The sequence below is a fragment of the Corvus kubaryi genome, unplaced genomic scaffold (assembly GCF_017639235.1).
Source record: "Corvus kubaryi isolate FWS band 111438036 unplaced genomic scaffold, C.kubaryi_AGA036_p1.0 37334, whole genome shotgun sequence".
Classification (NCBI taxonomy): Eukaryota; Metazoa; Chordata; class Aves; order Passeriformes; family Corvidae; genus Corvus; species Corvus kubaryi.
The window spans coordinates 1,403,383-1,430,327 of NW_024581108.1; the positions used below are offsets into that span (position 1 = coordinate 1,403,383).

General features: G+C 45.1%; 1 protein-coding gene across 6 annotated transcripts in view; it reads left to right on the forward strand.

Moving 5' to 3' along the window:
- Nucleotides 1–8,928: 8,928 nt before the first annotated feature.
- The window catches only part of SUCO (SUN domain containing ossification factor), a 40,264-nt gene continuing 22,247 nt past the window's right edge, over nt 8,929–26,945 (forward strand). For 3 of the 6 annotated variants that reach the window (XM_042029777.1, XM_042029776.1, XM_042029779.1), the window contains exons 1-4: nt 8,929–9,154; nt 20,671–20,779; nt 23,043–23,144; nt 24,435–24,580. In XM_042029777.1, the coding sequence (XP_041885711.1) occupies nt 9,090–9,154; nt 20,671–20,779; nt 23,043–23,144; nt 24,435–24,580 (422 nt within the window). In that variant the 5' untranslated portion in view covers nt 8,929–9,089. Of the gene's footprint in view, nt 9,155–11,323; nt 11,683–20,670; nt 20,780–23,042; nt 23,145–24,434; nt 24,581–26,945 lie in introns of all 6 variants that reach the window. The other 3 variants (XM_042029774.1, XM_042029778.1, XM_042029780.1) reach the window with 2 other exon arrangements.

Here is a 26,945-nt window from a genome sequence, read left to right on the forward strand (position 1 = left end):
GAGAAGGGGGAGACTGGGGTTGGTCAGTGACCCACAGCACTCCTGAGCCATGCTGGGTGATGCAAGCTGTGGTGGCAGCAAAGCAAAACCCCTCTAGGAGATGCCAGCACAGCAGCTGGAGCCCCCCACGGGGTGCCCACCTGGACAAGGGGATCACTCTGGCACTAGCTCTGCACCCTTGGCAGTGCCAGCCCAGTGCCAAGACCCACAGGGCCTGGCACCCACCTGGTGCTTGGGAGACCCCAGCAGGGTCTGGGGAGAAGCAGCTGCCACTGCTGTGCTGGCATTGTGTCCCTGGGAGGGGACAGCATGTGCTCTGCCACGTATGATCGCACCGCCCACAGTGCAAAGGGCAGCTCAGCGCTGCCCAGGTGGCCCAGACTTTGCTGCTGGGCAGTGACTCTCCTGCCTGCACAACTGTCCCCGTGGGACCCACCACGGGACCTGCCACGTCACTGTCACTGGCCTGCCCTGCTGCTCACAGGAGCGCTGTGGAGTCATCCCTCACCCTCCTGGGAGCGCTCCTGGCAGGGATAAGCAAGAGCTAAGGTCAAGAATGCAAAAGTCCTTTGTGAGCATCTAAATTCCCACTCTGGGTTCTGTACCACAAGACCTCCCTCACCTCACAATTTGGTGTCCCCAAGTGCCACTGGCCTCTGGAGAGGCTGTAGGATGGTGAGTGCTTTGAGCCCCTCTGCTGAAATGCAGGAATGAGGAGCTGGATGCCATAGCACTACAAACTCTGGGTATGCTGAGGCTTGGCTCTGCCCTGCCCTTTGCAAAGGGACCCCACTGCAGATTTGTTTAGTGTCTTCCAGCTCTGAATGTTTGAATACAAACATTTGTTTGGAAGGAAAGCTAGAAAAGGTGATAGGCTGGGACTGGAATAGCTGGGATTGATCTAAACCTCCACTGGAGATATTTGAATATCAAAGTATCACAGGCACTGCACCCCCGCCACTGGCTTGGGGCTGCCTCCAGGTGTGTGATTCCCCTCGGGATGGGACCATCACTTGTGCTCCAGAGATAAGCTTCAAAATAACTAAACAGCACACTCTGCTAAGGGTCTGAGCTGGCCTGAGGCTGCATGGATGAAGGATGGATCCTGCACCTCAGCCAGGGCTCTTCCCCTGCATCCCTCTGTGTCACCCCATAGTAATGACACAGCACAGCTATGGACTCTTGGGCCTCGTTTCTCTGCCAAGCCATCCCCCAGCCTTCCCCTTTGACCCTGGAGCCAAACCCTCCCTCCGCAGGAATGTTTTTCAGGGAGGGGGGGGAGGTTGGCGCAACTCCAGCTGCTGTGTTTTTCCATGTCCAGAGACCGTCTCCTACCTTAAAAGGCCCCATGACACAGGCTGTGTCTGCTCTCCTGCAACCACCTATTTAAGGATTGTTTGGATTCAGTCCCCAGCATGGACTGGGATGACACCAGCCCTGTGCCTTGCAGCTGGGCTGAGCCCTGTGGGGGAATCCTGGGGCAGACAGAGGGCTGGTTGCCCTGGGAGCCCCGCAGTACCTGGACATGGAGGAGTCCGGTGCTGCTCCAGCTCTCCAGGCATCTCCCTTCCCTGTGTGCAGGTCAGATTTCCTGACCTGAGCTGAGGAGGTACCAAGGCTGCTGGAGAAACCCTGCTCAGAGCCGGGCAGAGCAGTCCAGGAAATTGGGATTGGGTCTGAAAAGCCCACACCAGACTGGCGTCTGCCAGGGCGAGGTTTGGGATATGCTGAGCCTGTTGCAGGGGGAGAAAGATGGGAAGGCTGCTGTGGAACTGGTTGAGGATGTGAGTCAGGGGAGGTGTGATGTGGAAAGGCACATGCTTGCAGGGATGTGACCTCTGGAACACACAGCACATGGGCGGCTGTGAAACTGACCTCCCTCGCTCCTGGCATTCCCTGATGGTCAGCATGGATCGCTGCAGCCCTTTGGCAAAACACCCTCCTCACCACCCAACTGGGCTCTGGAAAGAGGGTCAAGCCAGCCCAGCCCAGGGCCTGGCCAGCTCCAGGGCAGTGGGTCAGCAGGACCTGTTTTCTAGGGGAACTTCATGAGGGTCAAGCTGTCACCTAGTAAAGATATTTTTGGTTTTTAATCTGCTTTAAAAAAAGAAAATCCCTAGGAAACTACAGCCAAAAATGACATCAGCAATGCACTCTGCCAGTTGCAAGGTGCTCCAGGATGGGGTGAGTACAAACTTCAGCTGCTCAGGTAAGCTCAGCTCAACCTTCAGCCATATGTGGCACATCCCTGACACAGAGATGCAGGGAGGAAACCAGACCGTGGGGATAAAATAATAAAACCTGCCCATGGGACCTGAGCATGGGTTGTCATGGAAGCTGGAAGGTGAAAACTGAGATTTGGGAACAAGAAGGGTCTTATAGTCCACATGGGTGTCTCCAAGACCTGGCAGAGCAGGGCTGGGGCTCCAAAACAAAGCTTTGCCAAGTGATTTCTCACTCTGTTCCTCTTTGTTTAGCCCTAAATTTGAAGCATAGCGATGGGATGTGAAGTGCTGACCCAAACTCTTCCACGGCTGGTGAAAAGGCATCAAGAGCTGCAGGTGGCAAAACACTGAAAAACCCAACTGCCCAGAGGGTAAAAGCAACGTCCCCCCAGGGTGGTGGTGGCTGGAGCCACACGCCAACTTCCCAGTGCCAGCTCTTCCCCCATCCTGAGCCTCCTACAGCAGCCACTTCCCTCCCCTTGCACCTCTGGGACACAGTGAGAAGCGTGAAGGGACCCAGAGTTTCCTAAAAAGGTTTCTACAGTCTGCCCAGGGGATATTTTTGGTCTACAGATGGGGAGGGGAATACTGGATGAAACCACGTATGCAAACACTGTTGGCTTTTACAAGACGTGTAGTTGGGGAAAAATTTGGAGGTTGCCACTCAGTGTTTTACCCTGGTACGCTGCGAGAGGATCCTCCTCCTGTGTGCTCACCTTCCTTTTTGCCTAGTAAAGAAGAAGCCGTTGTTCAAATACAGCATCGCTTCAGCCCGGAAACACGGCGATTTCCCAGGAGATATCCACGCCAGGAGCCCTCCCTGCCCTCTTCCCATGAGCATCCACCTGGAGCCTCCAAGCAGGAGCCCACATGCTCCGTAAGAGCAGTGCGATGTCGGGGCTGAGGAGTGTTTTACACATGCAGTGCTTGTGTGACAGTGCTCCCTGCAACACGAGCTCGTCTTGCCCCAAAGCGCAGGGAGGGGGTGCCTGGCTGGGCGCTGTGGGACGTGCCTATTCCCCTGTGAGCATGTGAGTCCCTGAGGAGTGACATTCCTGCTACCAGCCACCCCCTACCCCTCTCCCTATTTTTAAATATCTGGCAAGGAGGGGATGCAGCCAGGTGGGAATTTAGTTTATTTTAGTAGTCGGCAAGAACGGGAAGGGGAAGGGAAGCAGCTGAGCCTGTGGCATTCCCTGTGTGTGCCTGGTCAGCCCTTTGGGTCCCTCATCCCCACCACTTGTATCTAGCCGAGGTGCTGATGCTCCTGTGTGGGCTGTGCCAGCCTCCCGTGTTCTTGGCACTGCTGCCCAGGGCTCTGACCGCCCTCCAGCCCCAGGGATGTGTGGGGGTGGGTCTCAGGTTTGGGTTTGTGTTGAGAAAGCCACGGATGCACTGACCTGCTGGACCAGGCGCCTGTGACATCCCCCACTGTGGCCTTGATTTGCACATGGCCATAGAGGAAACCAGCCCCAGGCTGCACCAGGTGCTTTCCCAGCCCCTCCTCTCAACCCAGGGTGAGAGGGTGAAAAGGGGAAGCTTTAACCCACACTGTTCTCCTAGAAATAAAGGCTAAAAAAAACTTTACACCTTCATAATGAATTTTGCTGTTTCTCGGTTTCTGCAGTAAAATTTGGTTTTTCTTTTCCCAGGGGAGCTCAGACAGCAGCTGTTGGGAAGCACCCACCGTGGTTCACCCCCCTGCAAGCCCCTGGTTCCACACCACATTTCCATCATGTGATCAAGGATTAATTTTGATTCTCTGTGTCTCAGCTGTCATCAGCCTTTGGACTTTCCCCATTCCATCAGCCCCATCAGATGCCAAGAGAAGCTCTCCAGTGGCTGACCATGTTTGTCTTCTCCAGCACACAGTAGGCTCTGCACTGCTGTCACAGCACTGAGCCAAGTGCTGCTGAAGGTTGTGCCTGGAACACCTGCCAGCCAGGCTAGGATAAGGTGGGTCCCTTCTCCAGGAAGCCATTTTCCATCCATTCCCAATCACTGGCTGTAGGAAAGTGTGTTTGCCATCATGCAGAGGCTCTGTGGTTCTGAAACAGGGCCAGGAGATGCTGCAGCTTCCTGCTGTACCCTGCCTGGGCATCTCCACTGGAGGAATCATTTTATCTCCTATTTCTAGGCAAAGTTAAAATTTAAATGAAGCCACGTGAAATGAGAAATCGAAATACAAATGTTTTAAAAAGTGACATTCCCACTTCAATTCATTTTCTTCATCTTACATGAAGTTTTGACTTCCAGGTTTTGAGCCACTAAAGAGGGGGCTCAGAGCCAGGTGGAGGAGACCTGGACCCAGCTGTGCCCCCCAAGAGCTGCCCGAGGGGCTGTCACAGGTGGTCCTGGAGCTTTTGGGAGCCGTGGCACTGTGCCACCTGTGCCAGATTTCAGAGGCTCTTTCAGGCAGGGTCAGGGCTGCTGGCTGGAGATCTGAGCAGTGGCTCTCCTGTACCAGGCCACGCAGCCCCAGTCGGGTGTCACTGTGTCCCTGCCTGCCAAGAGCTGCCCGGCGCCAGCCCATGTTAATTAACCCTAACGAGGTTAATTAACCCTAACGAGGCTCCGTGCACAGAGCGCTCCGGTGACCCCGCCTGCAGGAATCTGTCGTTGGATCAGCCGGTCACTGTGACCGAGGTCATCTCGGCATCTCTTGGGATTTAAAGGAGTGTGGAAGTAGGAATCAGCATCCATGCAGGGGGATGCCCACATTTGGGACCGCAGAGGCACAGCCCATGTGTCACAGACAGTTTGCTGAGTGATGAAAGAGCAATTACCAGCTCAGCTGGAGGCAGAGCTGCTCCTGTTTGATTTTCTAAGGTAAATTTTTCCAACCTTTATTTTTGGCACACCTTTCCTTTTGGTGTCAATTGCAGAAGAAGTAAAAGAAACTGAGGATTTTTTAACAAGTTTTATGCTGGTTTGCTGGATTCTCTCCTGCAAATGGTTAACGCTTCATCTGAAGTCAGAGGAAGGTCTCTGAACCAATTTTGCAATTTACAGCTTTTCCTTTACCAAGTAAGAAACAGGCAGGAAATTAAACAGGAAATTGTGTCTGGAAGGAACAAAAGTTGCGTTGTCAGAATCTGCTTATGAAAGATTTACTTTATTTTAACCAGTAAGGAGCCAAGATCAATAGTCAGAAAAGGAAGGAGTTTGTGTGAATTAAATCACATGTAAAAAAAAAAAAAAAAAAAAGGCAACACTTGGGAAAACAAGAAGCCTTTGTAAAGAGCAGATAGGGATGAATGGGAGAGAAGGCTTTGCCACTGCAGCAAACAAATGCTGGAAAGTGCTGAAAGGCAAAGGCCCAGGGTGTACCCCAGCATCAGGTGTCTCTCCAGAAGTCAGTCCCAAAATGCCCAAATCTCTGGGAGATAACTCTACAGCCAGGCCTGTTGGAGTGTTAGAGTGCAATGGATGAGTCCCATTGCTGTGCAGGTAAAACAGCAGCACCTCCTCTTTCCTCCTGCTCAGAAGGTGTCCTGTGGGTGGCCACCTCCAGCTTTCCCTACTCGGGGTGCCAAGCACCACAACCCAGGTTTTATTCCTGGCCAGCAGAGTGATGTTCCCTGCCCTGGGGACACAGGGTGAGTGGTGGCTCAAATTCAGCCCCAGAACTTCATGGAAACTGCCCCAGATCACCTCGGCTTGGGGTTTTCCATGAGGAATTTGGCCAAGAGCAAGCAAAAAAAACCCTGCTACAGATGTGCAGCACTTTTTGAGAATCCCATGCAAATATCTGCTCCCTGGTAACCCCATGGTCCATTGGGTTTTGGGTTAGTTAGGGGCTCCATTTGGGAGATTGGGTAATCTGTAATTTTTTTACTCATATTGCTCATCTTATCAATGGCTGAGAAACAAGCTTAGCAAGCACTGGTTTGTGGGTATGGCAAAGGTGGGGACATCTAGACCCCGCCTGGCTGATCCAGGCTCTTCTGGGGGATGCTCATACCTGACGGGACTGACTCAAAGGGGCTTTTTCGCCAGGATCCCAGCACTGTGAAGCTTCCCCTGAAATGATGTGTCCTCCATGGCAGCTCTTTGGCTGTGTTTGGTCTAAGCTGTGGTTACTCCCCAGTTGTTAATGGGATCACAGTGCATGTGGGATCTGTGCCAGGAAGGAGCAGCCCCATGGGCTGAGCCACTGTGACTTCACAGCCTTCTCCAGTCCTCGAGGATGCTGCAGGAATTCCTGTCCCGGGAGCACAAGAGAGGCTGACACCAGAGACAGGCTCAGCCTGGGGCAGAGCTGAGGCCAAGAGCTCTGGCTGGCAGTGCTCAGCAATGGGTTAATGAATATTTACCAGCTCTTCCAGCAGCCAGATAAGCAGTTGTTTGAATTTCCAGTGCTTCACGGATGGATGCTCTGGTCCTGGCCACCCCCAACACGTGCTTTGTGGCCAAGGCTGGGGGGATGGGGAAATGCCCCGAGGCACCCCCCAGCCCCGGCGGGGAAGAGGCACTCCCGGACCTGGTTCAAACAGCAGCGGGTGGGACCAACGCCGCTGCACCCACACCTAGGGAGTTTCCCGGCGCTGGGGCAGCTCCTGTGGCCAGCACAGAGGAGTGTCCCTGGTCACACGGACCCGCTGGGAGAGCCCCCAGCGGGCACTGGCTCCGGGGACGCGAGGCACAGCCGCTGCCAGAGCCGCCCTCCTGGACACTTCCATCTCCCCATAATCCGTACTGTGGTTTACTTACACACTAGCACAGCCTGTAGCGTGTTTTCCTCTGCTACAGGGTCCTGTTCAATTCCACGGGTTTCTTCCAAAACTTACCGGTGACTCGCACAGGAATTCCCTAACGAGTCACGGCCTCTCCCAGCAGCTCCAAGCCAGGCTTCTCATTAATGCGTAAAAATATCTCAAAGATGGGTGTCAAAAGGATGGTGCCAGGTCTTTTCCGTGCTGCCCAGTGACAGGATGAGGAGCAAAGGCCATAAACTAGACCATCTCAACAAGAGGAAGAACTTCTTTCCTCTGAGGGTGGCAGAGCACTGGAACAGTCTGGCCAGGGAGGTCATGGATTCTCCCTCTCTCTCTCCCACCTGGATGTGGTCCTGTGTCACTTGCTCCAGGTGACCCTGCCTGGGCAGGGGGGTTGGACTGGATGATCTCCAGAGCTCCCTTCCAACCCCAACAGTTTGGGATTAAGTGTGGGCCAGCAGGTGTTGCTTTGCACCCTGGGTCCTTGCTTGCCTTCTGTGCTGTTATTCCTCCATTTTCCAAACAAACACAGCAGGGATCCACCCGGGATCCTTCTGCAATAGCCCCCTCCTCAGGCACTACAGGACAGGCTGTTTCTGCCACAGGATGACCTCTGGTTTGCTGGGAGGGTGTTTTAAACTCCAGTCTGTCAGAGATGGGGCACAAAGCTGGAGAGTCTCCCTTATCCCTTCTCCATGCATTGGCTGCTGTCTGTGGCATGTGGAGCTCTCAGAAGGGCAGAGGATGCCAGGTGTTAACAAAGGCACAAAGTTACAGGGTGAAAAATCAGGAAAAGATCATACAGAAAGACTTTCCAGAGGTTTCCATTGCTGGCTGGGAACATTCACCTGCAGTGGGCTGACTCCACTCATGCCACCCCGCAGCTCTGTAAGGGCCGGGTCATGGGGCTGGAGCTGCTCTGGGGAAAACAGCAGCTGTGACCTGCTGCTGCCGAGACTGCCGTGATTCACACCCTCCCTGCAGCCTGAGCTGTCCTTCCTCGTTCAGAGTCCTGACATGTGCACGTTTCCAGCGTGGCATCCTCGTGACTCATCCACCTTCGCCTTCCAGGGCTCCCTGTGCCGGGCCTTGCTGCCCTGGCTCCCCTCGCGCTTCCCGTCATTGGGAACCCCGATCCCCGAGTATGTTTTTGGCAGGAGTGAGCCGCAACGAAAGTTTTTCTGGCTCAGTGTAAAGACCAACGCTGCAGATGGGCAGATTTGGGCTGGTTATCCACAAAATGCCTCGTGTTTTGGTGACAGCTGGTGCTTTTCTACCACTCCAGTGTCAGGGGAGGCTCCCCTCTTCTGTCCCACATTGCCCACAGACGCTACCTGGCTTGTATTCCCTGAGCGTCTCCCAGCAGCACTCCCTGCTAGCGCCTGGCTGTGCTCGGCCTCTGCTCCCACAATGGATATAAACGTGCGCTGACACATTTCGGGTGTGCCCACGAGCAGGGGGTGAAGCCGAGCCCCGCTGCCCCTCACAGACCCCTCGAGGCGCCCGTAAAATGGCGGCCGGAGACGGGCGCTGCGTCCCGTCCGGCCCAGAACTACAACTCCCGGCCTCCCCCGCGCGGCTTTACCTCTGCGGGCTTCAGCTCTCGGCAGCCTCTAGAGAAGCCTGATCAAAATAAAAAAATAATTAAGAGCTGTCATGTGGGAGTGCCGGTGCTTGAAATGTCCCTGGAAACCTAGGCAGCGACGCTCCTCGGGTGCCTCGCCGCCGGTGGTGGTTTGGCCGCCAGCCGTCGTTTATCACTACGGCAATTTCCCTTTAACGGCTTATTTGCCCGAGACACCTCACAGAGCTGGGTCCTTGGAGGGGCGGGGAAAGACGAGCCCGCTGCCCAGTCGGCGGGGCCGGGGGGCGGGGCCACCCGAGGGGCGCTAAGGCCATTGGCTGGCGGCGCGGAGCGTGTGACGCGCATCCTTCCAGCTCAGCGCGTGACACGGTAAAAGGGGCGGGGCGGGGGCCCGGCCCGGCGGGTAGTAACGGCCGCGCGCGCGCGCGGGGAGGGGCTGTGCGCAGCAACGGCTGTTCCCCCTCAGCGCTTCCCGCCGCGCGTCCCGGCGCCGCCGCTCCCACTGCCCCGGAGGAGGATGCGCCGCCTCGCCCCGGCCGCGCCAGGTAGACGGGGGAGACGATGAGGGAGCCGCCCTGCCGGCCCCTGGCGCTGGGCTCCTGCCTCCTGCTCTGCGTTCTGCTCTGGTGAGTGCCGGCCTCTCAGCCCCAGCGCCGCTGGAGACCCCGGGCCGCGCCCGCTGCCGCGGTGGGGAGCTCTCCCTGGGCGGGATGCGGAGAGCCGGGGGTCGGGAGGTGGGAATGGGGCCCTGGGGAGTCACAGAATCCTTAGGGTTGGAAGGGAGTTCTGGAGATGATCCATTCCAGCCCAGGCAGGGTCACTTGGGGCAGGTGACACAGGAGCGTGTCCAGGCGGGTTTTGAGTGCCTCCAGAGAGAGAAAACCCCACGACCTCCCTGGGAAGCCTAGGAAGGGACGGTGCTTCGTTTCGGGTGGACCGGGATGTGTGCTCGTGCTGGCCAGCATGCGGTATTCCCGTACGGAAGGTGACAGCTTTCGGGAGGGCGATTCCCGCTGCCGGGAGCGGCAGTAGTCACCCGGCGGTGTCAGGTGAGGGTTGAACGCACACACCGGGGTTCAAAGTTACGTGTGTGTTGTTGCTTCTCTGTGCTTTTACCGGAGGCATCCTTGCCTTTCCGGTTTCAGGCTGAGCTCTTGCATTATTCTCTGGAAGATCGCGGTGCCTCACTCTTGAAACCCTTCTTCTGAGTCTGTCGGGAGTAGCGTTAAATTAGACCCAGTAAATCTTACTTTTTCATTGATTATGCCTTTGATAGTGTTTTTTATAGTGATTATCTCAACCGTACTTTGTTCCAGCATCTCCTGTTTGCTTTGCTTTCAAACTTCCTTAAGAGATGACATTTACCAGAATACAAATATTAGTAGAATATATTTCTGTATGTTAAGTTCCAACCTCCTTAAACCTTGGCCCTCTTTGAACTTGGTGATTCACTGTTTGAGAACTGATAGCCAGCTTGAACAGCAAACTGCAAATGGAACAGCCAGAGTCTGCTGTATTACTATAGTACAGTTCCTGTAGATTGTTCTACTTAAAAAAAGAAATCATCTTGAAGTTCTGGCTTGTCTCACAGTTTGATGAAGCGAGGGAGCCCAGGCATCTGTATCTACACAATCAGTTGCAAATCTGGTGCTGACGCTTGTGTTACTGTGTGTGAACAGTCCTGAAGCAGATTTGCTTTGTGTCATCACATTTTTGGGTTTTGGAGACAAAAGTGAATCTAAAAAGTGCTTGGAAACTCGGTTGCTGAGTTTACATTTAGCAAAATTTAAAACAAAAAAAGCTCCTGGCCTGGTGGGTTTGATCAGGTGAGCTGTGAGCCTCGTGAACTGTCTCCAGACAGCTTTGCTTTTGCTCCTTGAACAGCTAAGTTTCTTCTGAAAAGGCAGAAGGTTTTAGTTGTATGGCTAGGATTCCTGTTAGGAAAACAGTTTTTGTTTCTTGATTGGAGTGTCGTGAGGGCTGATAATCTGTTCCTGCCTGCAGGTAATTTGTTAGTGGAAGAGGTTCTCAGCTTAATGATCAATAGGTGGTCAGGTTGATTTTTTCATTGCTGTGTTCTTCGCCTGCTGTTTCAACAGAACTTGATTTTGTGAAAAAGTTCGGGCATCTAGTCCATGTTAATGAAGGGCTGTCATGTTTAACTATCTTGTTGGAATAATGTATTTGTTTTGTAAATCTCTGACAACTTCTGTGTTCCTCTTTGGTGTGGTTAGGAGAAAATGGAGCTTTTTTTGTCTTACTCTTCAAAAGGGATTGCTCTTTCAAGCAGTGTCTTAACTGATCTCAGAGTTTGGACTGGAGTATCTCAAACCTTTTACAACTTAAAAAATAAGGGTTCACACTGTGTGTTCAGCTGGCTCACTGGCTGGTTTTGATTAGGAGCCAGTGGATTATTTAAATATTGAGGGATGCAACTCCAGTTTCCTAGTCCGCTGTGCTCATATGAATTCACATGAGAGTTTGAAAACTTCTGTCTTCAGGATGGCTTTGGGACCTGTTTTAATTTCAGTAGTCATGTCAGGGTTGTGATTAGAAAGTCTTGAAGTCTGTCGGTTCCTGCATTGTTGGTGGACTATATATGTTGATAAATTGTGAGTTTATTTAACTTTTTACTGTAAAGAAAATCAGCAGTTTTGTTCACTTAAGCATTTAAGAAACTTAAAATAGCAAATGGAAAGATTTGTGTTATAAATGGCGGCTTTTTAAATTTAGTTGTTTTGAAATGTAACTTTCAAAAGACTTAGTTCTAGCAGGAGGGACATTTCTCTTTACAGATGAAACTGGTGGTCAACAGATGATCAAATGGAACCCCAAAAGGCAGGGAAAAAAACCACTAGACAAAACAGCTGCTGAAAGAACATGCTACTGGAATAATGAAGACAGAATAATGGACAATGATTGTTCTGCTTCTGATGAAGAAGAAAAGCTATGTCTCCTTCAATCAAGACACCCTCTGAGGGAAAGTCAAAAGCTAGTTACAACAGACTGGGCTGAAGTTAGACAGAAGGCACTAAAAAAAAAGATTTTGGCTTAGCCCAGGAGCCACTTCTAGCTCTGCCAATCAGATATGGCTGAGGGAATGTTGAACCAAAATGCGTGAAGATGTTTGGACTCCCTTATCTTATTTTTTGGTGTGGGTTTTTTTTTTTTGGCGTGGGCTTTATTTTATTTCTGGATAGATGTTGCCTCTTTGTTTGAAACTAAGCTTAAAATAGGAATTTTTAAAATCTCTCATCATGTATTTTTCAAGCTCACCTAAGGAAGTTGGTTCAGTGGGAAAGTACTGGTTGGTAAAAGTCAAGTGGTGGGAGGAAATAATTGATTAGACACTTTAGCCAGAAGATGTCACCCTGTATATTAAAAATGTGACTGTGCATTAGGAGATGTAGAAAAGTGCAGAAGCTTGAGTAGGGATTTGTTAGCCTTTTCAATAAAGGGGATGTGATGCTCTTTGGGAATGCAGGGTCAGAGTTATCAGTACTTGAGGCTTTCCGAAGTTGGAACAGACACAGCTCTGACAGACCTGAGCCAACAAGATTGTTCCAAGTTTCAGAAGAGCAGGATGGCTGCATGGCTTTAGGGAAATGCTTTTGATGGAGGTATGGCTTAGGAATGTAGTGCTCTAAAAATAATAGGCATCTGTGCAGTTTGGAGCTTCAACTGTGTGTGACAAATGACTCCTGTTGTCCTGAATTCACAGAGTTCTTCTTAATGCTTCAGTTAATCCCTTTGTGTGGATGATCATAATATAAAAAATACGTTTAAAACTTGGAGTGCTTTGTAGTTTGACAATATCCAGAGCTGAGTAAGTGAGTAGATTTAGATGCTTGTAGGATATCGGTACTATCTGAAGTGAAACCAGCTGTTACAGCTGTTTGAAGAGTAACCTGTATTAATTATTCTGACATCAGCTTTTGCCTGCCATAAGCTGCACTTCCAAAGTGTTAGTTGTGAGTTTAATAAGGAAATCGTGCATACAGTAATTTGTCTTTATATCCCAGAAAGTTCATTGCCATATCCCGACCTACTTAGGTTCTATTAACTCTGATACTTGGGTTTACAGCTGTGAGTAAAAGGAAGATGGGGATAAGTGCATGTGCACTTCAGGATCCTTTAGTTGTTACTGTGTGAGTATCCTGCATCAGGAAATGCTTTGTGTCAAAGTGATTTAGTAGCAAGATGTGCTGGTTTTGATAGCAAACCTCTGGCCTAGGAGCTCTGACTCTGAAATCCGCCATGAGAATGTACCCTTTGTAAAGGTCGGATTGGGTCAGTGGCACAGCCAGGAATGAAGCCTGTACAAGGCACAAGTACAGTGGAAAGGGATACTGGTTTTTATTCCCACCTATTAATGTGTAGATTCATGTGAATTTTAATGAGAGAAAATATTTCTAGTTTGGGTTTCCATTTTCAGTCTTGTCCAGTTTTGAAGGTGTGCTTGTTGAAAGCTGTAATGCAAGAGGAGCTCTGAAAAACAGTGCTGGACTGGCACTGTGATAACATCACGGGGGTTTATTGTGTGCTCCTGCTGCACAGGTGACAGCTGTGCAAATCACACTTTACTAATGGAGCGTTTACTTGCCTCATTATTGACTTTTGCTTAAACCTAGAGCTCGCATCTGTTAATAGCAGAAAGGTGTGAGTGGTAGAGCTGGGGAGTGAGAGGTTTGTGTTCCAGTGTAATGTGCCTCTTACCATTGAAGTCTTCTTTTCAGCACAGTGCCCTAATGATCTGATGGGGCTGCAAGTGTAACTTGCTTGTAGTGGGGCTCACAATTTTATCTGGTGATTCTCCTCATGTGTATGTAAATCCCTTCAGAGATTGATACTAAAATAAACACTGTGTGTGTGCATTTTATAGCAGGAAGAAATGAAATTATTTGGGCATTATTATAATCAGAACTGTTGTTCCAGGCGTCTGACTGCAGAATGGAAAGTATGTTCCTAGGTATGGAGTACCTTGTTTGGAAGTGTCTTTGCTCTGTGATTAAGGTTGGGACAAAAGCGGCACTGGAACTCTTGGGCTCCTAAAAATGAAAATTGAATCTGCCCAGCTTACAGCTTGCTCAAGTTGAAGGTGGTGTATGCAAGCAGGGGCTCTGGTGTCTTACGCAAAACAACTGCTTGGCTCAATCAATTATTGAATATTTACCTTCTAAAATTATTTGAAAATCAGTGAACTGCTTTCATGCAGTATCTTCTAAAAGATTTGTCCTAGAAACTTCAAGTTTGTTTGTTTGTTATGCAAATGGTGTACTAAAGTGGCCTCTTCCCCATCAGGAGGTTGCCAGAGGTTGCTGTGTTGGTGTAGAAGACCCTGCCTGTTGCCTGAAATGTGCTTCCCTTGAGCACTTTATTTGAACTCTTTCTGAAATGTCTTTCTCTAACCTGCTATTAGTTCTTTTTAACTTTGATGTTCTTGCTGTGAGTCTTGTACAGAGTAGTTATTTTCATGTCTTTAGTTCTCATTACTAATCCAGCTTTTGGGAAGTTCCGTGCTTCTTTCAAGGGGAGGACACACAGTGTCTTTTAGTTAACTCTGGAGGTACTGCAGCCCTCTGCCTGGAGAGGGCGTTATTTTTGTGCGTGAAAAAATTTAACCAAGAACAGGGTAACCTAGAACTTGCTAAATCTAAAATCTTCCCTTGTAATTCTTGGTGGCAATACAGAACTGGTAAAACATACAGACTCATCCCAAAGCTTGGGTGAGTGAAAATGTTGATGTGAATGACAAACTGGATTGGAATATTAGTAAAAGGTTCCAGCAGTTCAAAAATTAACTCAGGTGCACAAAGGAATGGCAATGGCTTGGCTTGGTTTTGAAATGGCAACCAAGATACTGCTGAAATCTCTCATAGATGAAAAGCCTATTAAAAAGATATTATACAATAACTGGGAGGCAGGTGATAGTAGCTTTACAACGATCTGTGGTGAAGTTCATGTTGCTAAACTTACAATAACATTCCCCTCCTTGGCACTGTTAAGCTGTGTTGCACTTAGGGTGGGTTTTTAGCATGAGGAGTTGGTGCAGAGCAGCTGCTGGTTCTGAGACTGCTGTTGCTATGCCTGTGTAGACAAGCGTATGAATTTAAGCAATGAAGGAAGTATTGAAAGGTGTGTAACTACACACTCTAAAAGCCTTAAAATTTACTCAGTTGTGTGGCTGTTCTGTTGTTTTCCTGTAGTCTTTGTGGTTGGTAGCAGGTTTTATGGTGGCTTTTTTCTGGAATGTGTGCTCTTCCCCAAACTCTTGCATCAGAGAAAATAACTAGAGTTTGAGAATGCAGGGAGCTTCTCATAAGCTGCAGTCTTCACTCAGTATTGCAGAAATCTGTTTCCAAGAAACACTAGGAACTGCCTGTTCCTTTGAGCACTTCCAGAGGGACACCTTTTGGGGGTTATGACTTCTGCCCTGCTTTAAGTGCCTGAAATAGGGCACCTGGATACTCCTTTCAAGAAAGAAGAGGTTTGTGTTTGTTTCAGTGCTACATTGGAACATGCATTTAATGTAGGTTGTTGTGTGTCTATTAGGGTCGCAGAGTCCTGTGAGGGTGCTTTTACCTCAGCAGCCTTTTCCAGGAGAGGATGGGAGGAATGCTGGGAGCACTTTAAGCAAGGAATGGAGTTGGTTTCCGTTGTCTAACTTGGGACAACAGTAGACAGTCATAAACAAATAGTGTGTTCTCCCTCCCTCCCCTTAAACTGCATTAATGTCTTCTTGAATTTGATATCTGAGCATACCTTGGCTCAAGGCTGACTTTCTTCCTTTCCCCCCCTGGACTTACTGGAATGTATCCACAATCTCCAGATCAGAGCAGAGAGTGCAGATTCCCATGGGCTAAAGGGGGGGGATGCAGGACTACCCCTTCAGGCAGTAAATCAGTTAAATCTGATGAAGTATCTGGTGCTCCTGGAACCTCCTTTTGCAGGCTTTGCATGCTAATGGCATTTAAAATGCTGAAAGCCTTATTTTAAACCAATGGTTGGAATCTCATTGTCTGAAGCTATGAAATTCAGTATTGTCAGAAGTATCTTTGTGTTTGGCTCCTCTGAAAAAGTGAAATAACTGTTTGGAGAGTACATTCTTTGCAAAGTGTGGGCAAGCTATTAAAAACTTAATTGCAAAATACCACGGAGTGGTAAAGGATATGCAGAAAAAAAGCTCCAATTTCAGACGTTTTTATTTGGTTTTGTAAGCATGTGAATCAAGCTAGTGGTAGGAAATGAGGTGATACCAGTGCCTGGCTGGCAACATCCTTGCTTAGTCTAGATCTGTAGTTTTAGTTTTCAGCTTTTTTTTCCCTTAAAAGTCTGTCATAACTTTCAAAATTATCTTAGTTAACACATGCTGCTCTTCTGTGGTAATAAATGGCTCTTTAAATGAATGGTGTTTTTTGCTTTGGGTTTTTTTGGTCTTTTTTTAACTTGTATTGAAAAAGATGAATGGTTCTTCTTTGCATTTATCAAGATGTATTTGCACTTCATATGCAGAAATGAGTGTTGTGTCTGGGGAGGTTGTGCTGCAGCAGTTCAGTGTCTTGCGAGTGGCTTTCCTCCTGTGACTGGTTGAAATAATGTCCTGCTCTTCATTTTCTATGACATTTACTCTATTCCACAGGCCCTTTTAAATACAAGTCCCCCTGGCTGAACTGTTGGGAGAGAAAGATTGATTCCATTAAGTTGCTGGGGGAGAGAGGGAGGATTCCCTGCCTTTGCTGTTTTTCCAGTGTTGCTAGTGGCTGCAAGGCAGGTTCCTGCTGACTGGAGAGTTTGGTTGTGGATCTGCTGAGCTGTGGATCTGCTCTCATTCCTGCAGAGTCTTTTTTCTTTGACATTTAGCTGGTGAAAGCAGTCGCAGACCTGTAGGACTTGTTCAAGGCAAAAGGTATTTTGCTACCTTCCTTGCCCTTTCACAGCTTTTATTATTTAAACCTCATTAATCTGAAGTCAATTACTCCGTAATGAAGAAGATGGTCTTCAACAAACAGGTGCCTCTTCCCTGCTCACAGGCCTGCTCTGCTGGCTCTCTACCCCTGGCCCAAACCCCTCCTCTTGCACAGGCTTATCTGAACTGATCAGTGAATATTTTGAGTAGGGAATTGTCACGTGGCAGGCATGGTGACATCTTCATTCTCCCTCTTAGCTGTTGGACACTGGCACATCTGCACCTGTTGGTAATACAACCCTCTGAGATATGTCAGTGGTTACCTTGGAGGGAGACTGTTCCCTGTGCCTGCAGGGAGGGCTTGGAATTGGTACACTGGTGATAAATTCCTTTTATTTTCCCTTTGCTTAAAATTCCTCTGTCTTGCAGGTGTCAAATGTAAACTGTTCTGAACTGCTTCACTCTCCAGTGTCCAGAAATAGGTCTTGTTTGGGGAAAATTTATGAAATTAATAATTTAGAGGACTGAAGCTGTGTGTCAGTGTTGTATGAAGTCTTTGGAAAGGAAAGGCTAAGCTGTTTCTCTCTGGGAAGATCAAATGGTATAAAAACTCCTCTTACCTTCATATTTTGGATATTTTTTTTTTTAGCTGTAGGTTGTATGATTAATTTTTCTTACCAGTTGTTTGTTTTCTACTTGATTTTTATGCCTGTCAGAACAGGTATCCATAGCTTCACTATCTCTGATAGCTTTCTGTGCCTCCTTTACAGTTACTTAAAGAGTTTCAGCCAAATCAGAAGTGGATGGTCCTTCACATGAAACCTGCCCTGCAATTTCAAAACCACCTGCACTTTTGAATTTCAGTGCGTTCCTTTCCAAAAGCAGAACAGCCATCAGCCAGCCATGGCCAATTTGTATAGCAATGAGTGTAGTGAACCATTCAGATAGGGGTGAGCAGCATTTCTGCTTCAGTGGGCAACCACAGCATGAGCCTGCCCTGAGAAAAGTAAAGATTCCTCCACCCACCCCTGCTCCTTTGTCTGAGCTTATAGCGTTTGCTTTTGGGTTTGTGCACATTAAGCTGGAAAGTTTGTAGTGTATTAGAGAAAATAGCTTTTAAACTGCATTAATGATAGGACAAAGAGTCATGCGTAAGTTCCTTTGTTCTTGATGAGATTTAATAGCAGGTGGTGGTTTGAGTCATACTTACAAAAATGGAACAATTGGAAACTTCTGTATCCATGTAAGTCAGCAACTGTGGGTTACCTGTTAGGAACAACCTCTTCATTAGAAGATCTACCTTGTACCTGAGACAGTATCTCTAGTGACTGATCTACAGCACTGTTTGGGAATTAGGTCTGCTTGGTTCTGAGTCAGCATTAAAATAATACTCCTGGGTCACAGGAAAGGGAAAGATAGATTAACAGATGCAGAAGCTGCTGTGCTTTCACTGGATGCACACTTCATTAAACGCAAGGGGAATTTTGCTCTCTGTAAATTAACACTTAGATTCTCATTTCTGTTGATTCTTTTTTTAATGGTTAACAGAGGTGCTGTGCCATTTGGCAATTTATTTTCATTATGTGGTCTATCTTCCAGCTAAAGAAGCCTGCTGAATTAATATGCAAAATGTTAAAAGTCAGAAGAAAAACATACTGCTGGTGGTCTTGATAAGGTTATTAATTTGATTTCTCCCAGACTGGCTGGTCTCACATGGCCTGGCATTCTGTGGGTTTGTGTTCTTAGTGCTCTGTCAGAGTTTGCTGGCAGTAGTTGAGTGATACATCCTGCAAGCTGCATGCTCTGCTGCAGTGGGGATCAGGTTTTCCTGTGGGTGCATGCACACACACAAAATGAGTTCTCAGTCCCCTCCCTAGCTTGGAGGCCTTTTGGGAGACTTGAGGCATCATGTTGGAGTTGGGAATTAGACCAAGAAGAATTTAAGAAAATAAGCAAATAAGACATTGGACACAGATTATGTCAGAGTAGCTTAAATCTGAGCTGCCAAACTGCATTCTTCTAAAAACTGTGTTTTGCCCTAGTAAAGCCTGATTTCTTGCATGAGCTCTCTCAGTATATTAAGGCAAGAAATACATGCCTTCTGTGCTTTTTGTGCTAAAGCAGTTGTTAATGCATTTGTGAGGCTAGACCTTGTGTTTTAAAATGCTGGTTTGCAGCCATTGCAATCTTTTCTTCTGCTCTGAAGGAGTTACTCTTGTTCTGTACAGCTTGCCCAAAATGCCCCCCAGAGTGGAAGCAAAATATGAAACAAATGTGTGTGCCTGTGGCATGAAGGAGAGGGATGAGCTACAGTATGCTCGATAATTTTTGATATTTCTGGTGTGTTTTTGTGAAGAATCAGGGAGTCCTTACATCTGTAAGGAGAGACCAGAGGTGCTGGAATTAAGAGCGTGAGAATTTCATCATTAAATGATTGAAACCCCTTTTCAGAAGTATAAATGACTTGAAGTATTTGTGTAACTAATTTTTCCAAGTGAGAGCTAGGTAGTAAGGCCATAGAAGTCTGGTAACCATTCATGCTCTGAAATGAGCATCTTGTGCATAGGGTGACAGAGGTTTGATGGAAAACTCAATACAAGCGAGTAATTACATGATGGGATGGGAATTTAAGATGTGTGAGAAGCATATGCCTAATAATTCTCAACTGAGATATGAGACTTTGTACCTGCTACAATATGTGTTATTACTCTTTTCATACCTTATATTCAGTTCTTTATTTTCCAGTAACTGCAGCTGCTTCTGCCTGACTTGAAGGCTTTCATTTAGTATAGAAGAAAAGTGCTACCTCAAAGATAAGAGAAATTATTGTGGTGCTTTGGGGCTGAGACACACAGGTGGAGCACCTTATTTGCTCATCTCCGTAATAGTATGTCAGATCCCACAACTTCCTTGTCCACTGTCTCTTCTATGGTGAGAGTCCTAGAGTGGCTGATGCCTGCTGACAGTCCCTGCAGATAGATATAGATAGATATATATATGCATGAAACTTACAAAAAAATTTTTAGTACTTGTCTGTGGTCTGTTGTTGCATGGGTTCCTTCTTAGTGGAAGAGTTTACACTGCATGGACTTCCCAATAAAGTTGATATTCAAGTTTTTAAGAAAGCTGGTAATTCAGATTCCAAGCAATAGTGATCCCAGTTGTGTAAGTGAATCATGATGTACTAATAATCTTACTGTTATGATTAATGTTAAGGCTGTTTTATTTCTCAAAACTGTTTTCAGAAGGTTGCTGGATCCAGATTTTTCCATGCTATAGACCTCTCTCCCCTCTGAGGAGAATGTGGCTCTTTTTTCAGGGTACAGGATGATGTTTGTGTGGGCTCACAGGAGGTCATTCTGATCACCTGATTGTTATGTAAACGGTATTTCATGAATGGAAAATGTTTGTGTTTACTGGTGTTCCAGAATTGTTGAAGACTCCGTAAAAGCTCGTTAGTTTAATGTTCTGCTGGACTTAGTTGAAATCAGTGTGAAAACTTTTGGGCCTCCAAGCCTAATGGTTCACTGTGCAGATGTTCCCTAGGATGTGAAGACACCCTGTATGATAAGAAAGAAAAGATGCTGTTCTGGTACAAGTGTTTGTATAGGCAGTGGCTGCTTTTTTGCAGAAATAAATCCATTTCTACTGACAACCAAAGCTGTTGAAAAAAAATTACAAACAATTCTCAGAGGCTTTGCATGGTACTTATTAGTGTAACAATGTACATTTTTTAATGTACTTATTTTCTCTTAATTTTCTTAAATGTGCTTGATGATGTTGACTATACAAAATCTTCTCAGGTAGGCTTTGTACAGGGGAATAAGGAGATTTAGCTTTTTAGTCTGTGGCTTAAGTTTTTGCGTAGTAATAATTATTGGTAAAAATGTCTCATTGCTATGTGTCAAAGGATGTAGTTGATTCAAATTGTTCCTTACTTGCAGTAACTAAACTAATTTGTATCAGCTTTCACTTATTGATGTGGTGACACTGGCATCTAGTTTGGTGATACTTTTTTCTTTTGTAAGTAGTAAATTTGTAGTGTTTTCTGTTGCTAACTGCTTGAAGTGAATCTTCAGATGGATTGTATGAATGAATATCCATGACCTGTACATGTGTATTTTTTAGATGCCTCATGGGAACAGCTGAAGAAGATTGAGGGAGACAATGCTAAGGGAATTCTAAAATTTCATTTTAAATAAAGAGTTTTTTTTTTGTTTGTTTGTTTGTTTGTAGGCTTCCTGTTTGGAATGTCTTTTGTAAAGACAGTCTTTCATCAGCAGTGCAATATGCTTCAGGTGATGCTTGTGCCCTGCCCAGTGAGGATGAAAATGTCCAGGAAAAGGTATGCTGCGTACATCATGTTAATTACTCAGTCTGACTTGATATTAAATTTTAAAATAAGATTCTTCATAGGGTCTTCTTGGCCAGAATGTTTAATGTAGTCAGTTGTTCTGTGGGTTGTGATATCTTCCCAAGTTTTTGTTTTCCTTTGCTTCATTTGTTGCAGTTATGCAACAATTCAGGTGGATAGTTTGGGGCAAGAGAAGGAATCAATAGTAAAGTTACTAGTGGCTTGGTTTTTCTTTTTTTATTTAGGGGCCAGATGTTAGAAGTGGGCATCAGGGAAAGTGGGTGGCTCTGTAGAGCTCAAAATAGGAGGTGATGGGCTGGGTAAGTCTAGGCCCCATTATGCCAGTTCCATCTATGTTGTATTAAAAACAGTGTACAGATGATTGCTATCCTAAATAGAAGATTTAAGATTGATTGGTTTAAGTCAGTATTTATTGCTTTGTATTCCTTCTGTTCAATAAAAATTAATAAGGCTAAAATATGTTTATGAAAGGTGTAATAAATGTGGTCCCTTTCATTTTTACTTTACTCAGCACTTTAGGTTGAGTGTAATTGTCCCACCCTGATTAACTCATTACAAGTTTCCGCATATTGCATTGCGTAGTGAGTTCCCAAGCTGTTGAGTCAGAAAGTCATGGTAATTTCATTTATTTATTTACCCAGGTACAGAATCAGTCCTATTCTAAATGTGGGTAGTATTGATATGTTGGTGTTCCTATTTCCTCCAGAAGTCTGTAGTAGTGTTAATCACGGTCCTCATTCCAAAAAAGCTTTTATATGCCACACCAAACTTGGAAATTTTGTGTTGAGCATTCTAGCTGACTCAAGTGGAGAGCTTCCTGGCCATAAAAAATCACTTTTAAGTATTGTAGGTTACTTAAGCATTTTAACAACTAGGGTAGCTGTATTTTTTGCCAGCTTGTACAGCCAAATAGCACTCAGTCCTATTCTGGCTGCCTGCAAAAAAGTTATGCTTGAATTTAATGTCTGATGCAATAATACTGGAAAGATTAAGTAAGCTTTGAGACTGGGAAGCCACTGGTGTGTGATTTCCTACTCTGCAACATTCTTCTTTGCATTCTATTAATGTGGCTGCATTGTTAAGCAGATTTCTGAACTTAAAGCCAAAGATGTGAAAACTAATATGTTAGACTGTTGTTTTTACTCATTAAAGAACACCTCTTGGGCATATGAGAAATCTTAAGCAAGTGTCTATTACTTGTAATTAGGCTGCTGGAGCTGTCCTGCTCAAAAAGAGCAGTTCTGCAGCCCTTGATCAGTTTGCCTTAGATCAGTTGTCTCTCCCAGCCATTGATGCTATTTCATCTTAGGGACTTGGATGTGAGCTAATATTTGGGGTAAGATGTTGCTTAGTTGTCTCTAAGGTTTGTCAGCTCAGATTTGTAGCTCCTGATCTTCAGTGCATACCTTAATGCTATCAAGTTAATATCATGTAGTGTTGTATAGCACAGCAGCCTGCTTTGGATCTGTACACTGGCAGTATTTGGCCACGGGGTTTTAGATAGCCCTTATAAAACAAGGTGGGTGTAAATTTCTACTGCATTTCTTGCTGTGTTTTAAAGTATTGCTCAAAAGCAACTTTTGTAGTTGCATATTTTGTAGTCACAACTTTAAAAAGCTTGAAGGGCAAGTGTAAATGCTTGCTAGTTTTAGTCTGATGGGTTTAAAACTTTTCCCCTCAAGTGTTGATATTTTTTATTTTGTGAATTCACTGCACTTGTTGGTGAAGTTTTAGTTGTAGAAGAGCAGGTTGCTTTAAAAGGTTCTGGCAGATTTGTGTAATTACTGTAGTTCTCCTGATAAGACTGCTACAACTGAAATATGCCACGTGTTATTTTCTAATGGTTGTCTGATGCAAGTCATCTTAGATTCTTTTTTTTTTCTCTCCTCTTTTGGTCAGCAAGAAGATTGAGGTAGGATTTGTCAACATGGGAAGTCATAGCAGAATGATGAACTTCCCTTAGCAAACAAACAGAATTATTGAAGACAATGCTAAAATGATCTTTTCAGGAAAGATTTAACTGAATTGTTTTAACTTGCTGTAGTCTTTGTGCAGATAAGATTTTTAACACAGGTGGGTAATGGTTCTGAAGATTAATGTAGCTTAGTTTCTTGATGTTTTGATGGTGGAAGAAGTGCTGTTATTCATTGTGTCCCAGAGGCAGCTCCTCTGGCTGAGCATAGAAGGCCTGTGTGACTGCAGACTTACTGTTGTTTTACCTTTAATATCCTAGGGGGAAGAGGCTGATCCCAGACTGGAGCCTGAGCATGCAGACTCAAGTACGCGGAGTTACTCTATGGAAGAGCTACTCAATGACTTGACAAAATCTGACCAGGCAAGGCTTTTATTTCGTTCACTGTCTTCATATAGTCTTCAAATGCTTCTTGGATTTCAGTCTTTCATTTTGGTTATCTAAAGTTCATAGTAACCATCTATCACATTTCACCTGTACACAGGGTTGCTGTCAGACTTGTTTCCAGTAAAAGAGAGAATGTGTGAGCTAACAGACCCTGCGTTTCCCATGTGCATAAATAATGAGTAATTTAGTATCTGTAGGTACTGACTAAAAACTTTCCAAGGTAAATTAAAATTGGATGTTGTAGGTATGGATGTCTATTTATAAATAAACATAAAAGTCTTTTCTCTGAGGTCTTTTTATATAGATCAGACTTGGTGATTATAGCAGTCCATTTTAGCTTTGATCCTTCATGACTGCTATCAGTTTCATTTCCTTTGTTAAAATGGGAAAAGGGTTGAATTTCAGCTCTGTGCCATTGATACTGTTAAGTCAGTGCTTGGTGTTAAATATTACAAAGCCCACTGTTAAAGATGATTTATTTGATTACATATTTTTATTTTGTAGATTACAAGACAACATACATAGGACAGACATACTTCAGAATATTTATTTCATGGTTTGGGTGTTTAATTTTGTTAAATCTTCCAGACCTCTTCATGTTTAGTTAGATGACTTGGAGTAATCTAGCTATTGACAAGAGACTTTTGTACAATAGTATTTCCTTTTGCTGCAGGATTTAATCTGACCTGTTTCAGTGGTTATGTATGCTTTCAGATTTACAAAGCCTTATTTTGAATGTGCTTATGAAAACTGAAGACCTAGAACAAATAAGTCTCAAGACTACTAAACATTTGAAAGTGAAAAATGATTTATCTCCTTGTTCACTTACAGCATGGAATAGGCTTTAAATAATTTTGGACTTCCATTGGAGTGATGAAATTGAAAGCCTTCTCTGAAATTTAGCTTAGGATGAAAATAGTACATTTTATTGTAATGGGGCATGCAAATAGAACTGTTTCTTTCGATTGCTGCAATATTCAAGCTGGTTTTCTCATGGCAGTCTCTATAGGAATGCATCATTAAGGAAGCTGTTGCACAGGCCTGCTCCAATTAATATTTTTACATTATTATGTCAGACTACAGAAGAGTATTGCAACTATCCCAGAGTAGCACAGAATGCCACCTTGGTCTTGGAAGAAACAAAATTAATTTCTGACAGAAATCTGAACTACTGAACTGTTAGAACTCCATACTAGATGTTATTGTATGGATGCTCTTATTACTCAGGTGTTGAAAAATGTATATTCACCTGGAATGTTTTTACAGACAACAGAAATAAGTGAAACAAGCCATCCTGAAGTTGTGAGTCCACCTTCAGCAGATGTAAATGAAGCTTCCTCCAGCATAGTTCCAAGCACTGAAAACACTTCCAGTTCACCTACCTCAGAGATACCTCCAGTCTCACAGCCTGAGTAAGCTCTTTCAATTTTGTTGTTCTGGACTTTGAGAGAATATAGTTTACTCTGCTCTTGTTAAAATGTTTAGTAGGGATAAGATGGGACTGCTCTGCACAATTGTTTTGCTGGTTTATGGTGTCAGTGCTAATGGAGTGTGCCATCATTTACCGAGTGTGTGGATAAACAGTTGCATGCTTTCATGAAGTGGAATACTATTGCCATGATCGGTTTCTAAGCTGCTGCTTTGAAAAGAAGCCAACATGCTTAGATAATCTGTACTATAAAAGCCCTCAGGGCTTTACCATTAGGATTTCTACCCTTCACAAATGTGCTTTCACATCTGTGTCAACAAGCATTGAGGCTGCTTCAGCAATGGCCTCTGCTTTCAGTTAAGGAAGAACTCTGCAGAGTTTTATCTGCGGAGAGTTTCAACTTCTGGTAGTAAGAGACTTGTGACAAAATAGCAAATTCTCATACAAATGCAGTCAAGTCAATACTTAGTGTATTGCAGAGCTACCTCTGCTACAGGCAGCTCTCTGGAGTCCATGTACTTCATTTTGTTTCCCTTCTCTTGTGGGACATTGTGCTATCAAATGGGAACTAGTGTGGAAATTTGTGTGTGCATACTTGCAAGGATTTTCACAATGTTCTATTGGGCTTTTTGATGTGCTACGGGAAGTTATGTTGTTCTGACTGCTGATAAAGATGGAGTATTTTATTAGATAAAAATTCAACACATTGAAAATGAAGTAGACTTGTCTTTGGTGGGTATTTTGGGTTTTTTAAGAGTTCAGTCTTTCTGCTTTACCAAATTTAATTTCTTTACCATAGAAAAGGTACGGAAATTTTGTTTGCTGGCTGATCTTGCCTAGTCTGCCAGGGCTAACACTTAAACACATTTTGATACTTCATCAGTGTCTTTAATTGGAAGTCTTCCAAAATTTGCAGTTTTTATAAAGCAAAACTGGAATGTTGCTTCAGCCTGTTCTTTTTATAGCTTTGTTGACTACTACACTGATTTGTTTGTGTACTGTGTTGTAAGCTCTACTATTGTCACATCTTAGAAGGAGACAGGATGTTATTTTCCTTGAAACATTCAGCTGGTGTCTGGTAATTGTTGGAAATTGTCTGGCTGTCATAGCTGGGCAATACTGGAGTAGTGAACTCTGAAGACTTGAACTATGAAATGAATGAAAATAGAAACTTGGTTTGGAGCACCTGACGGATGAGTGAATGCTGGGCAGTGGTGTTGTGACACCAGTGCCATTTACAGGAAGAAAGGGCGGAACTGGTGTAGCAGAGAAGCATGTTTATACATTATTTCAAACTGCAGTTCAGCTTTCAATAGTCATAGGTGGTCTCTTACTGTACAGATTAATATCCAAACCATCTGTGGTCCAGCTCCATATTTAAACAAGATCTTTAAAAAAACATGGTTGCATTTGTTATCTTCAGGCATTTATCTTTTTCCTGGTTTAGATGTTGATTCCTGGCAGTGTAACAAAGTCCAGCTCTCTCAGGTGTTACTGGCCTAAAAGAGCAGAACCTCTTAGTCAAAATATTTTAAAAGTACTTTTATTCCAAACAAGTTTTACTTTGTAATGAATCCTTTTTTAGAACAGCACTGAGTGTAACTTCTCTACCTAAATCTAATCTGAGGAAAAATTACTGAAAAATAATCTGAGTTCTTTCTGTCTGGAAGTGAAGAACCTGCTGTGCAAAGTGAGCTTAATAATGCGTTTTAAAAATTAAGGCAAATCAAGGTACCCAAAGGAGAGGGAGCACTACAGCTTTTAAGACTCACCTTCTGCCAAAATTAGTTACTTGAGGCCAGTCAGGTACACCCTGAGAGGAAGGAATTTTTAAGTTCATTCTTCTCCCATATTTTATTCATTTGATAATTGTTCATACTGTCATCTACCCACTGAAATGGAGAATATGTGGAGCTTTGCAGTTTTAAGTGTAGTGGTCAGCCTTATTTAGTCAATAGAGAGTTGCATGCTCACCCAAACACTCTGCATCTCAGATGGAGGCATTTTGGGGCATTCAGGGAAAGTACTCCCTGTTTATAGCTAATAAATTCTTGTATTCATGTTTGTTAGATTTTGCTACATAGCGAAAAGTCTTGAATACCTATGAGTTTTTTGTTTTATACCACAGGTAATTTATCATATGAAAGGTACTAAAATTGTCTCCCTGGGTTGGTTGCAGCTGCTTCTGTTGATAATTGCAGCAGTCAGAGAACCAAAAAGATCCCCTTTTAAGTGGCTGACATGCTGTTTGTGTTTTGGCAGCTCTGTCATGATATCGGATTAACCTAGTTTGCTGCTTACATTAAGGAAAGTTTATGTTGAAATTTAGAAGGCGGAGTAAAGCTTTT